The 14,608-nt window shown below is 37.3% G+C and overlaps 1 protein-coding gene across 8 annotated transcripts in view; it reads right to left on the bottom strand.

Annotated features, from left to right (window-relative positions):
* PDE1A (phosphodiesterase 1A) overlaps positions 1-14,608 on the bottom strand; it is a 326,281-nt gene that overhangs the window by 21,758 nt on the left and 289,915 nt on the right. For 6 of the 8 annotated variants that reach the window (XM_027055252.2, XM_053215409.1, XM_027055248.2 and 3 more), the window contains exons 12-14: positions 12,642-12,723; positions 10,543-10,663; positions 9,319-9,479 (exon numbers count right to left, since the gene is read on the bottom strand). In XM_027055252.2, coding sequence (XP_026911053.1) covers positions 9,319-9,479; positions 10,543-10,663; positions 12,642-12,723 — 364 coding nt within the window. The remainder of the gene's footprint in view (positions 1-9,318; positions 9,480-10,542; positions 10,664-12,641; positions 12,724-14,608) is intronic. The other 2 variants (XM_027055264.2, XM_015086893.3) reach the window with 1 other exon arrangement.

Raw genomic sequence — 14,608 nt, forward strand, 5'->3', positions numbered from 1 at the left:
TTCTGAGGCTAACCTCAGTACCAGAAGTATAAGTATGAGAAAGGAAAATTGCAGGCTCACCTCACTCATATAGATTTTTTAAGTCAGCCAAAGTAACACATAAATTTTAAAAAGTTATTACATTACAATTAAGTTGGGTCCAATCAAGGAATACAAGGTGATTCACCATTAGAAAATCTCTTAATTCATTATATGAACTAATTAAAAAGAAAAATCATATGAATTATTTAAAAAGCCACAGAAAAGACATTTGATAAAACTAAATGTTTCATTTAAAACATTTTCTTACCAAATTATTTATGGAAATGTAATTAACCTCATAAAGAGAAGATCAAAATAAAATTAAGAAATATCACACTTTATTGCTGAAACATTGAGTATTTTTCCTTTTGAATTCAGAGACAACCTAAATGCTCTCACCATTTCCATTTCAGATGCTTCTGGATAAACTTGCTAATGCAACTGATTCAAGAAAAACAATCATTAGAGATATACATTTGGGAGAGAAAAAAACTGTCATTTGCAGAAGATCAGTTTTCAAAATAAAATTGTATTTTTATACAGCAGCAAGAAACAGCCACTTGGAACAGCAACAAAAATATAAAATACTGATGGAAAATCCAACAAAATACGTTCAAACTTTTGAAATAAATTATTATTAATTATAAATATTGATTACTTGATATATAATATGCTTAATGTAATGCCGGGCATCTAATAACACTAACAAGTATTTTCCATGACCATTATTATTATTATGAAGGAAACGTATACTTTCTGAGAAACATGAAAGAAGATATATAAGATATGTATGAATAGGAAGACTTGATATCAACGATGACAATTCTTTCCAAAATATCAAAGTAATTCTGACCAAAATCCTACTTGTTTTCTTTTTTTGGTGGAACTTATGAGCCACTAAAAGCAGCTACAAAAGCAGGTGTGAAAAGTTTAAATGAATAATATCATACCAAACATATTCTATGACCGTAGAGCAATTACATAGGAAGTAAGTCCCCAAAAGAAACTAGAAAACACTTGTGTATTTGCAAGTTGTAATACATATTCTAAAATGTCTTATTTGCCTTAAGCTAGCTCTAGGTTTCCTTCTGGTTCTAAATAGCTATTAATCATAGGGCGCCTGGGTGGCTCAGTCGGTTAAGCATCCGACTTCGGCTCAGGTCATGATATCACGGTTCATGAGTTTGAGTCCCGTGTCGGGCTCTGTGCTGACAGCTCACAGCTCAGAGCCCGGAGCCTTCTTCAGATTCTGTGTTTCCCTCTTTCTGCTCCTCCCCCATTCACACACACACTCTCTCTCTCTCTCAAAAATAAATAAAAGCATTAAAAAAATTAAAAGAAAATAAAATAAATAGTTGTTAATCATGCACAATGCAAATCTTGTGGCGTCTCAGTTCCCACATTGCCTCCTTTTCTCACTTGTTAATCGTCTTTAAGCCTAGTGTTTTGGGATTTGAATCTATATCAAATAAATCAGAAAATTACCCAGTACAGTAAGAAACATATTGTATTCCATTCCAGTATGACCCACTCCCCACCCCACACTCCCAATTCCATTCTGGGATGTAATTTGTTTTTGTCAAATACACATTTTCTTTGAGAAGATCAGAAGCAGATCTGGGATTAGTTTGCAGTTTTTGTTCCAATTAAGGTGGACTTGGTGGATCTGGTTCAGTTTGTAATTTTTTGTGTTTATCAAGTGGCTTACCAAAGTAACTCTTTTGCCTTGAAGGAGAACCAAAATTTGTGTTTGCCATTTGGGGGCTACTCTAAAGAGACATGCTTCTTTAACAATTCCAGGCATGAAGCTAAGCCACTCTTCCATTTCAGCTTGTGACACAGGATGGCAGGTCACCAACAAAAACAAGGTACATTTATCTGTTCCTTTAGAATTGTTACATTTCTTTGCTGCCTATGGTTTCCTTGCTTGCTATTTGCGGGTATCTGTCACCAACAGCCACCAGTAGAGGCAAATGTGCTCTTTTTTGTTGTCCCCCCCCCCCCCCCCCCCCGCCCTCCTCACTTTCTTAGGTGCCTTGCTCTCAGAACTGCATCATAGACCTTCAAGTCTCTGGAACATAAATGGGAATTGGGAATGTCGGCTTCTTCATGGGGGTGGATATTACGTGCCCAATAATCACATTTATTGAGGATACGGAAAGTTACGTGGTTTGCCTGAAACTTTATAGGTAGAAATAAAAGCAGAGAGCAACTTTTCTATTTCCCTCCACTTGTGTCACTAGGAGGTTAGCCACAGGCCCTCTTAAATCTCCTGTCTTCTCTGTAGTACTGCAGGAAAAGGAAAGACTTTAGATGCTGAGGAATGCTGAGAAATAGATAATGAAGATATTTTCCTCACTCTAAATGGGTAAGTTTTAACCAAAACCAAAATAGTTTGGAATGGAGGAAAGCATTTTTTACTTTTTAACTTCTATTTCTTACTTTTTGAAAAGGAATGTATTTACATATAACATTCTTAGATGCCCCCAGATCCTTAATAGGAGGCTTCCTGAGTGAAATTACTGTTTTAAAAAGTGTCTTCTTTTACTGATGGTCTAGGAGCTTCATACCATGGGGCCTAAGTGTCCATACCTGCTTCGGGATTAGTGGAATGTTTTTAAGATAACTGTGAAATATACTGTCAGAGCTGATATGAACACCAAGAATCTGGGGTTCTGTTCAGAGCCTTATTGTTTAATTAATATTCTAAAACTTTAAGCACCATATAACCTGCTTATTTTCATCTCAATGCAATTATAATAAAGTAATTATCATCTTCAGTGTACTTAAGACTAGAGGTGATGGCAGCAGGAAATTACAATGGCAACATCTGATACATACTGGCTTTAAAACTGATGACTATTTTAGTAGATGTATTTTTGTACCAGATTGCATTTTTACTTATTTATTATGAAACATTCTACTCATATAAATGGGTTGTAGTTACACATATAAAGTATATATGTCAGGTATAACCATAATCACAAAATGAACATTTGTGAGATAAACTATTACTAAGGGTCCCATCATTCCCCTAGAACCATTCTGAATATTTTCCCCTTTCTTTTGTTTTATCATAAGTGTATTCTAAAACCTATTATTTAGTTTATGGGTTTTTAAAATTTTTCTATAAATGGTTTCTTGCTCTATTGTGGCAGCTTGTATATTTTGCTTCATATTATTTGTGACTTCCATCTTTGTTGGTACTCACAACTAAAGTTCATTTATCTTAACAGTTGTATGCTTTTCCATAATATGAATACACCACAGCCTGTGAATTCATTTTACTGTTGTTTCCAGTTTTTTCTTTTTTGCTCTCAATACCAATGCTATAGTGAATATTTTGTTCGTGTCTTCTGATGCACATGAGCAAAATCTCTCTAGGGTAAAAATACAGAAGTCAAATTATTGGGAAACATGGCATGTGCGTCTTCAGCTTTGCTAGAGAAAGCCACGTTTTTCTGGAGAATGATTCTATAAATTTACATATATACAATTAATGCGTAAGAAAACCAAAAACTCTGGCATTAGTCTTGACTCTTTTCTTGATTTCATACTCCAGATATAATCACTTAACAAATCTTATCAGTTCTACTTTCAAAATATATCCAGAATCTGATCTCTTGTTGCTATCCCTTCTTTCTCATGCCTACTCATTCAAGTCACCATCTTTAGGCACCCAGAATTTAGACACTTCTCCCTCCATCAGTACTCCCTGGTCTAAGTCCCCAGCTTTCTCCTGTGTTATAAACCACAGCCTCTTTTCTCACTTCCTTGTTTCCTTTTCTGTCTCCCAAACAGAATATTTTCCATTCTGTAGCCAGAGTGATCCTTTTAAAACTTCAGACCATTTTATTTTTCTTCTTCAAAATGCTGCATTTGGCTTCCTATCCCTCTTGGGCCAAAACCAATGATGTGGTGTCATGTTATCCATTTATCACAGGGCCTACATTAGTCCCACTTGCCCGATCTTCTGTTTCACTTACCTCCTGTTATTTTTTTCATGTCAGGCAAACTCCACCTCTCAAATATTGTGCTGATCATTTCCTCTGTTTGAAAATTTATTCCCCCACACCTCCTCATTGCTCTTTCTAATCTCTTCCTTGTATTTATTTAAATGATCACTTCCTTAAGAAAGCCTTTCTTGGCTACCTTAAAATGCAATCCTGCTCCCAGCTTCCACAGCTTCTTTCATAAATGTAGGGATTATTGTTTCTCTCTCTCTCTCTCTCTTTTTTTCTATATCCCTAATTCCTAGAACACAACAGAAGCACAGTAAATAATAATTATTTAAATGTTTATTTATTTTTTGAGAGAGAAAGAGAGAAAGACAGAGCGTGAGCAGGGGAGGGGCAGAGAGAGAGGGAGACATAGAATCTGAAGCAGGCTGTAGACTCTGAGCTGTCAGCACAAAGCTGGAGGCGGGCCTGGAACCCATGAGCTGCGAGATTATGACTGGAGCTAAACACGTGCTTAACTGACTGAGCCATCCAGGAGCTCCAATAATAATTATAATAACAGTCAACTCATATAGTGCTACTATTCTAGGTACTTCTTTTTTTTATTATTTTTTTAATGTTTATTTTTGAGAGAGAGAGAGAGAGAGGGGCAGAGACAGAGACAGAGAGACAGAGAGTGTGGGGGAAGGGCAAAGACAGGAGACAATCTGAAGCAGGCTCCAGGCTCTGAGCTGTTAGCATGCAGCCTGACATGGGGCTCAAACTCATGAACCCCGAGATCATGACCTGAGCCGAAGTCAGACACTCAACTGACTGACATACCCAGGCGTCCCTATTTTAGGTACTTCTAAGCAGATTCTACAAATCACCTCATATAACTCCCAAAACCCAACGTGGAGAAAGAGGACTTCCTGTTCTAGTGACATAAAAGGGTCGAGTGTTTCCACAGAAAACAAGTACACAATTGGAAAATATTAACAAAAACAATTCCACCACAATGGAAATCAACCAAGGCAACATAACAATTTAAGAAGCATTTATTCTTGAAAAACTGCTAGCGATTCAGGTAAGGAAAACAGCAATCGGCGACCTTTTTGCCTGGAGCTACTCCCAACCTCCCCGCCAACCTCAACTTGAGAATGGCACCGGAAACCAGTTTTGCTGCGAGAGGCGGTAGACTCAATTTGGGATAGAAGCAGAGGGCAAAACCCCCTGGTTTCCACAATGTAAAACAGTGGGTTTGGTTTAGAATAAATGGGGGAAACGCACAGCTTTGCAAGCCTGAGGTTGCAGTCCAAGTTTGGGGTAACTGGTAGATGGGTAGGATTTCAAAGAGAATTCCTAGCAGTTGAAGAGCCATGGAAAGTCTAGATAGCTCTCTCCAATCTCTGGCTAACTGAGGAACTATGCAAGCATGCAAGAGATGTTGAGAAAGTCTTCCTGCACTACCTTGATTTTTGAAAACGTTGTTAAAAAGCTGTTGTCCTCATATTCTTGAATTTCAAGAATATGTTTTAAATTTTTTGGACGATTTTTAAATTTTAATTATTAAATATAAAATCTATTTTAAAAACATTTTTGAACATCAGAGACAAAGCTTTCTAAGGTTTTTGTGTTATTTTGTGGAAGGGTAAAGTTATTAACTTCATTGTCATCTACTATTGATTATGCATTTAAAATTTTCTAATTAATCATGACAATAATAGGAATAAAGTGTAAATATTTCACACCATTAAGGAAATGAATTGGAATGGAAAAAATAAACAACCCAAGCAGTAAAAATGAAGGCGAGAAAAGCAGAAAAACAGAAATACTAGATTAAAAAGGCTCCTCTAATTTTAATAATTTTTATAATGAATAAACACTGAATTTTCCTGAATGTTCTTTCTGCATCTCTTAAGATGTTAGGTTTTTATCCCTTGATCCTTAATATGGTGCATTGCAGGGGCGCCTAGGTGGCTCAGTCAGTTAAGTGTCTGACTTCTGCTTAGGTCATGATCTCATGGTTTGTGAGTTGGAGCCCTGTGTCAGGTTCTGTACTGACAGCTCAGAGCCTGGATCCTGCTTCGGATTCTCTCTCTCTCTCTCTCTCTCTCTCTCTGCCCCTCCCCTGCTCACACCCTCTCTCTGTCTCAAAAATAAATAAATGTTAAAAAATTTTAAAAAAATATGGTGATTGCACTTCTGGCATAAAAACCCTGTGTGGTGGTCAATTCAGTCTGCAAACTCAGGACTCCAGCAAAGGTAAGCAGATACCTTCCAGAGAGATTCTGGCTCCAAGTTTCTGTATCTCTCTCAATTTCAGTTTTATTTTTATTTGGATGGGTTCTAAGGACATCAATTTCTTTTTTTCTTTCTTTCATTTTTTGTTGTTGCAAGCAAAGTATTCTTCATTACTTGTTACAAGCAAGGAGACAGGGAGATAGTTCTTGAAGCACTGTCTCTGTCATTTTCTTGTTAGCAATATTTCACCCAGCAATTTATTTATTTATTAATTTTTACCATGAGATATTTCTTTAAGTTTATCTCGTTCACCACTGCATTGGAAACAGCAACCAACCATGCAATGTTACAAGTCAAACAAATCTGGCAGTATTTGCTTTACTCAAAACGTGTGTACCCTACACAACTATCCTTTGGAAATTATATTATCAAAATGATCCATGATTCTAATTTGCTAAAGCCAGGCTGCCTGTGTTCAAATCTTGGTTCTATCTTATCTAACTATAGGAGTCAGATATTATCACTCAATTCCAGAAATGTAAATTGAGAACTTTATATAGACCTAAAGTTTACTGTCTGTGTGCAACAAAATATTCAGTAGAGCATGGTGGCAGAAAGTCTATTAAAAAGGGAGAAATTGCAGTCACTAATTCGATTCTGATACAGAGTTTTCCTTCACAGGTTTATGACAGATAGATTCCAGGTGACAGGTTGATGTTTGGGGCGCAGTGTTGCTTATTTTAATTAAAACTTTCTTAGAGGAGAGTGTGTTTTGGTCAATTGGATTTTTTGGGTTCATTGAAGATAAAGGCTTCAAGTGAACTTTTTCAAACTTTTTTGAAAAGGTAGTATACTAGGAGGTGCTCGCATGCAGTGGGGAAAATGGGTAAAGAATCAGAACAGTTTTAACTCTACTGCTTAGAAGCTGTGTGATCCTCAGTTTCCATATGTAGCAAATGAGAGTAGTCACCTCTAGTTAGGAAGATTGTTGCAGGAGGAAATAGGATAATCCATGTCAAATGCCTGGCACACAGGAGGGATTTCAGAATTCTTACTCCCCTCCTCTCTTCCTTGCATCGCTGAATATCTAATATATCTATTTGTTTTCTTTTGGAATAAATACATTCAAAGTGGAATTTAAGTATTCATTTATTCATTCATTCAAAACTATCCTCACTAAATAATTTTAAAGCAACTACACTATGCCGGGACATGCTAGCTCTGAGAAAATCATGACAATGAGATAGACATTGTTCCTGTTTTCAGATGGCTTATAGTTTTGGGATTTATATCTTACTGCGCTTCAGTAATTGTCCATAGAGAGGGGCAATTCTCATCATTTGAAGTCTCCAATTAGATGGATTTGACAATATTTTAGTTTGGCCATCTGGGTCTCGTACTGCATTATATTTTTTATTGAGTGACAATAATGTATTACAAAGACCCTCTGTAATGGCTAAGGCTAGCTACATAATTACAGGTCCCCATATAAAATAAAACTGAGACTGAAAAATTTTTAAGAATTTCAAGATGATGATAGTAGAGGATTTAAGTACAGGGCCATTCTGAGTGTGTGTGTGTGGCGGGGGGCGGGGGGGGGGGGTGGTGCTGTGCGAATACAGGAAGTGGCCCTCATGATAGCTGTATAGAGCCACCAAAGCCTGGGAAACTCTATTTCTTCTCAATGAAGATCAGACTTTTAGGAAAATGTAAGTTACACAGTCAGATGAAGACATTAGAATGGTATTTCTTTTATTTCCTAATAGCAGAGGTGGAGAAATAATGTGACACCATTAAGTAGTTATTTAATTAAATGAATATATACCGAGTGCCTATGATATGCCCAACACTGTGCTACGAGCTAAGGAATATACTGGAAAACATAACAGCCCATATCCCAACTTGTGTGAATCATATGTTCCCCTGTGGAAAACAGATGATAAACTTTAAAAGGAATAAATAAATATCATCAATTACGGACTAGTGATACCACTTTGAAGCGACTGAACTGGGCCCTAATCAGAGAAAAATAGGACAGACGACATACTTGCCATGGTCAAGGAGGGCCTCCTGGTGGAGCTGCCTACCATGAAGGTTTAGAGCACTGCATTGGGGAGAAAGAGTGAATTCTAGCTCCTTCACTTACTAGCTGTGGGATTTGGGGCAAGTCACATCACTGTCTTCTGCCTCAGTTTCCTTATCTGTAAAAGGGGAATAATAATAGTATATACCTTATAAGGTCCATGTGAAAATTGAGTTAATTAAGTGCTATTTTTCAAAATAAAAATAAATACATACTACAAACTGCTAGCCAAGGAGGACTCAGCCTTGCAGAAAACTCTAAGGGGAGAATCTTTGGCTGAAGAAACAATCATTGCAAAGGCTCTGGGAGTATTTCAAGAAGCTGCCAGAGGCCACCGTGCAGGGAGTACAGCACCTGAGAGACACAGGGCTATGGACAGGAGCGAGCATGAGGGGAGATGGGGGCCAGATTTGAAATCAGAAAGCTAATTTCCTGAACAAAGATAATGACTGCTACAAATTCACATATCTTGTAAACAAAAACAACGAATGTACTTGAATCAGAAAACATATCAGAAATGGCTAACACTAGCTTCCCATTTGTTTCCTTTAAGGGAAGGCTTACAAATGATTCTTTCCAACGCACGAATGGAACTGTCACCCGAAGAAGTAACTTAGTAAAATTGAACAAAAAAACACACCCAAGTCTCTGACACTGAGTGTTACATTCCTAATGCAACACAAAAGCCATGTGCAAAGCCTAAAACACAGGCTCAAAAGCACTTCCAGAAATTAACAGGAGGTTAATCTGTCACATAAAGTTTTGTCACCATTTTCTTGCCCCATCCTTTGCATTCATGTCACTGCCACCCACTGACACAGATTTCTGCAGTCCACATGACATAAACACAGCAGAATCTCTTCAACAGATAAGCCAACCTTGTGATGAATAATCAAAGGGTAGCCAATTCCAAGCACAGCCAAAAGTTTGTGTATTTCATAAAAGAAGAAATCTAGGGGGAAAAAGTACAAAATCCCAGAGGAAGAGTTAAGACAGAAAGAGAGAGTAGTAAGGCTTTATAAACAACTATACCTTGTGCAGCTAACTCTTTCCACCTCTCTTTGTTCTGCTGGATGATGTCCACCAGGTTGTTTTTGAAGCTTTTCAGGTCCACGCTTGCAAGGGAGTAGTCTGGGGAATAGGTTCCATCGTTCATGGTGCCCTTCATATTTGATCGTCTAAACAAATCAACACTGGGTGAACCCAATAAAGGTGCATATGCTAATAGTAACAACCAAAAAAAAAAAGCCCAGAAAACACTAATGTCAAGATATGGAATGAGGGAGCAAAGCCTGAAACACTTCACAAAGCCAGCTGCAGAAACAGGATGGCAGGTGCTCAGGCCCAGTTTTGAGCATGCATCAGGGCTGCTCACATCCCTCCTTTTCTCCCATCATGGAGAGGGCCAGGACTCCGGCTGGAACTCCCTGGGTTGGTCAAGGACTCCCAGAGCAGCAGGTTGGAGTGCTCTTGCATTATAAGGTGGCTAGGCCTCATTAGAAAAGCAGATACTTGAGGTGAGCTGACTTGGTGGTGAGTTCACAGGTGAACATAACAAATGGGGCATCACGATTCTGGAGCCCTAAGTGGGGCCAACGTGAATCATTTTTAGGAAAACATTTCCTCAATTTCCTCATTGGGGCAACATTTTGGGAACCTAGTGGTGTGCTATTAGGAAAAGTTGTGTGTTCAGATAGACAAGAATTTAGCATGATTAATCTACAACTGGAAGTTTTAAATAATATCCCTTAACAAATTTGTCAATGAAAAATGTTTAGCTTGAAATATTGTGATTGCATGTACAGTGGATGCTACTGTTACCGTTAGATGTTATGTGGATCTGTTGTACTCACATCATCCACAAGCTTTATTTTGATATAGGCATCTCTCTATATCTACAAGTGGGTTGTAACTGGTTTGTTTGTAAGCAAACCAACACAACTATATATGTTAACATCCAAGACACAATACATACATTTGCACAAAAGTCAGATATTTAATTCTTCTGGTATTGAATACTCTTGTGTTATATTCATTAGTACTTTGATATATTAGTTAGTTAGTACTTTGTTAGTACTTTGATATATTTTGTAGTGGACATGAAGTGAATTTCAAAGGCAGGTGCAATATAATAGAGAGCCACTAGGTGGCAATACTATCTAATAATTCTAAGAATTTCCAACCTAGCTATAAGAGATAATGAAGATAATCATTAAAAAAAAAAAAAAAGACGCAAAAAAAGAGAAAATACCAAACCTGCTTGCCCCATAGGAAGGAGTTTCTGTTTTCGAGGCTTCCTCTATAAGAGGAGTAATAATTTTCTCTGTTGAATCTGTCAGAAGAGAAAATGTTGGCTCTACTATGAAGTCAATGAAACCTACAAAAGCAAAAAAAAAAAAAAAAAAGAGAGAGAGAGATGAATTGAAACACTACAATTTTCTGAACTCTAAAATCTGTAATAATGAAGAGTCTGATGCATCAGGTAGAAAGCATCAGCTACATACTGGTTTGGTTTACCCACTGAAATTATTTTTAACCCAATAACACAATCTTTAGAGATAGTTTAATAGCTCTATAAAATGATCTCTCAAGCAGTGGAAGTGATGCAATTTAAGCTTGATAAGTATATTGGCTTTTCTATTTAATATTCAGTTTTTATACTCTTGTTTACAATAAATTCAAGTCTAACCAGACTTGATTATATTTTCCTCTCAGTGACAGGGGTCATTACTTTTCTGAAAGGATTCCACTTGTTTGTTGAATTTATTATTGACCAACAAAAAATAATATCTAAGCTTCAAAGAAACAAGAGAATTGAAGTTGCTTCTCAGGCCACAGAAAGGCACCCACTTTTTTGCCCCCTCTGACTATATCAGTCAGAGCTTCCTGCCAGTGTGTTAATATTTCAAATTGCTGTTTATTATTCTCTGGATGTAAAGCGTTAGTTCACAGCACGTGGGTGTGTTCTGTCAAATCAGTAAAGAGAACAGTAACATCTCTGGGAGACAGCATTATTTCCACCACCTTGAGATGTCAGGATTGAATACAGACTTTAAATTTAAAGTACTCGTCAAGATACGAAATGACACACAGAGAGAATGGGGCAATGCCCAGTGTTTATGGGGAGAAGGAGACAACACACTCTAAACTGTGTACACATTTCAACACTACGTGTCCCTGGAGAGGTATGGCACTGGAAATCAACTGCTTGTGGTCTTAAACACACCTGGGAGCTATGGACGATCATCTGAATATAAGAGAAAATTGGAGGGAAGCTTTTAAAGTGATACTGTACCCAGAAAGATCCACATTTGAAGAGTATTCCATCCATCAGATACACGGATAAAAGGAATTCGCATTTTAAGTAACTGGCTTAGTCATGTTATACATTAAGGTGCATTTTTAATTCAAGAAAACTTCAATAGTTTTGTGTTTTAATTGATACCTTCCACTCAAAGCAATGTTCATTGGCCACCAGTAGGCTATTTCAAGTTCTGTCTGTAGTTTTCAATGCCTGGAATTCGGAGACCGTCAAATGAGGTGTCACCTTGCTAACAGGGTAGCAATTTATATTACAGCAACAAGCCTCAGACACCTCCATTCTTTCCAGTTTCCCTGAGGAGGTCCTTAGCCTGTTATGCTCACAGCTGCTAAACAATGGTAGGTACCAGTGTTATGGTGGCTAGAAAAACAGCTGTTGGAACTTGGATGGGAAGGGGCAAAGTTCAGAGCGGGACTCTTTCTGACAGTTGACTACTGCTCTGTTGGAGGTGGTACTGGAGCAGCTAGAGAGGTAAGGCGGCAATCCTAATGTTTATTAATCTTGCAGTTCAGTAATGAAGGTGCTGGCTCAGGGGATAACCATTACAAACATTTGGAGCATGCAGCATAGCAACCATATGTTATAATAATGGGTTGAACTTGTTGGTTTATCTTCTTATAAGAATTTTTTTCCAAAGGAATGTAAACTGGCATATTGAATATATTATGCAAACTTAGTGAAAACGGGACAGATATATTAACATTTTCATTGAATTGTTCTATATGCAAAGGATTACATTACAGATTACAATAATCAGCAACACAATACAAAAAAAAGCTGTCTCTTAAACAAGAAGAAAGCCTGTCATTTGTAAGAAGGTTGTAAATAGAATAACAATTACATTTACTAATACTGCTTGATTGAATTCATTTTGTGAGAATTTTTCAAAATCCTTATCATTTAGCACCATATAGATCAGTCTAAACATCAAATTTGTTAGGAGTGTGAAGTTTCATGGATGTTTGCCCCTTTAAACAACATGGTTTCTCCATTTGAAAACTGGCACACACGTGCCCACCCTCCACAACAGTACCTATTTGTGACTGGGCCACCATCGTTGACTTCCGGTCACAAAGTGGGGAAAATGGAAGTCCTAACTCAGCTTCTTTATCTCCCTGTGGAAAGGAAAGCTCATTAGTACAGGCTTAGTCTGGAGAGGCTTAGACGACGAGCAGTCTAGATACAAAGCCTAAAAAAGTTGCATCTTTCTTTTCTTAATTGACACTGTGTATTTATTTATTTATTTTTTTATAAAACAAAAAAACTATAGTCCAAGTTGGTGTAATTTTACTTGGTCTCCTTTTGAGGACATACTTATTGCTGAAGAAAAAGAAATGAACATTTCAGCACCTGGAGACTCTGCTTTGGTATTACAATCCCCTTGATTATAAAGAGACAAACCTTTGCTCTTTGGAATTTTCTGCAATTGCCATAAAATAGTCATCTCAGTGTGTTATTTGGCATTTAATTAACAATCAAGTTCTTGGATTCTCATGCTTTTTGTCCCCCCATGCTAAATACATCACAGATCTTCACTATGAAGACTTCATGAGTATATTATTTTTTGAAGTCAAAAGTATATGAATATTTTGAAACATCTTTCCACTTATAAAACAACATTAATTGAATCTCCCACAGCAAATGAAGAGTATCTTCAACATCCTTACATTCTGTGTGCATCATTTTAACGTATTCTCAGAAAATGGAAATGTTAATGATTTTTATTACTTGATCCTATCCACAGTAAGTTAATTGAGTACATATGTTAAAGAATTCCATGTACGTTTGGGTTTAACATCACAAGAACTGATTCGATTTTCATCTCCTAAAATAAAAGTGGCTGCTCTGGGCAAAACCTTATTATCACAAGATTTATCCAACATCGAACATAGGTTCTTTCCTTGGCATTCAAGGGGATGTGCTTACAAAAGAAAGAGAAGCTACTTCACTTGTGTCTCTTCACCTTGATCTTCTGGCTATTTGAAGGATGCCTTGGGCTCTATCTTCTCCTAAGCTGTTGGCTGTATACCTTCACAGAACACACGGTGACTTATGTAAGACCACAGTTTAGGACACGTGGCCAGGTTCTCGAATCAGAAGACAAAGGGGAGGGACCATCACTTTTGCTGTGTTGTGGAGCCCATGTAACAATGCAGTGTCTGTCTTGAGGACCTCAGATTTTCAATCCCTCTGCTTCCTTTAACACCTTTTCATTGTGATCTTTACAATAACATGTCAGTATGTTTTACTGGCTTTAAAGTTATTCATTGACAATGTTTTCTGGTGCATTTCCTTGAAACCATACCTCTGATCATAAGAAGCAGGAAGTCTGAAATCAGAATTGTTTGGGGAAAAATCTGGATATGGTCACCAGAGAAGTACGCAAAGTAGCTGTAAACAGGAATATTTGACTACGTCATAGCTTAGAGAAAATGGGGAGTAGAATTTCTGTGACCTCTCCCAGCAGCTGTGCTCCTTCCTTAGAGAATAACAACACCCATTCCATTTGGAGTTAATATTTACACCCAGCTTAAGGGACAGAGGGAAAGGAATTATTAGTGCCATTAGCCTCAGAGTTACAAGATACACACTTCAATCACTGTTTTTCATCTGGCTCTCTTTTATTTCAGACATATCACAAACTTGATGGAATGAATTTTCCTCATATGTTACTCACTTGGTAATTTTGGTTAACTCAAGTTAGTAATAAAGATATAATAGTATCTACCTAGTAGGACTATCCTGAGGTTATCAAAGATAATTTATGTGAAGGCTACACTGCCTAATATTTAGTAAATGGTCATTCAGTATTAGCTAGTAAGAACCATACTTCATACAGGTGAAGAGGATTAAAAGTACACTTACCATGATGAGCACTGAGCTCCGTATAGACGTGCTGATTCACTATATTGTACACCTGAAGCTCATATAACACTGTATGTTAGCTATCCTGGAATTAAATTTTTTTAGAAAGAACCATACTTCATAATAGCAAAGATA

This window comes from Acinonyx jubatus, chromosome C1, assembly GCF_027475565.1.
Source record: "Acinonyx jubatus isolate Ajub_Pintada_27869175 chromosome C1, VMU_Ajub_asm_v1.0, whole genome shotgun sequence".
Taxonomy (NCBI): domain Eukaryota; kingdom Metazoa; phylum Chordata; class Mammalia; order Carnivora; family Felidae; genus Acinonyx; species Acinonyx jubatus.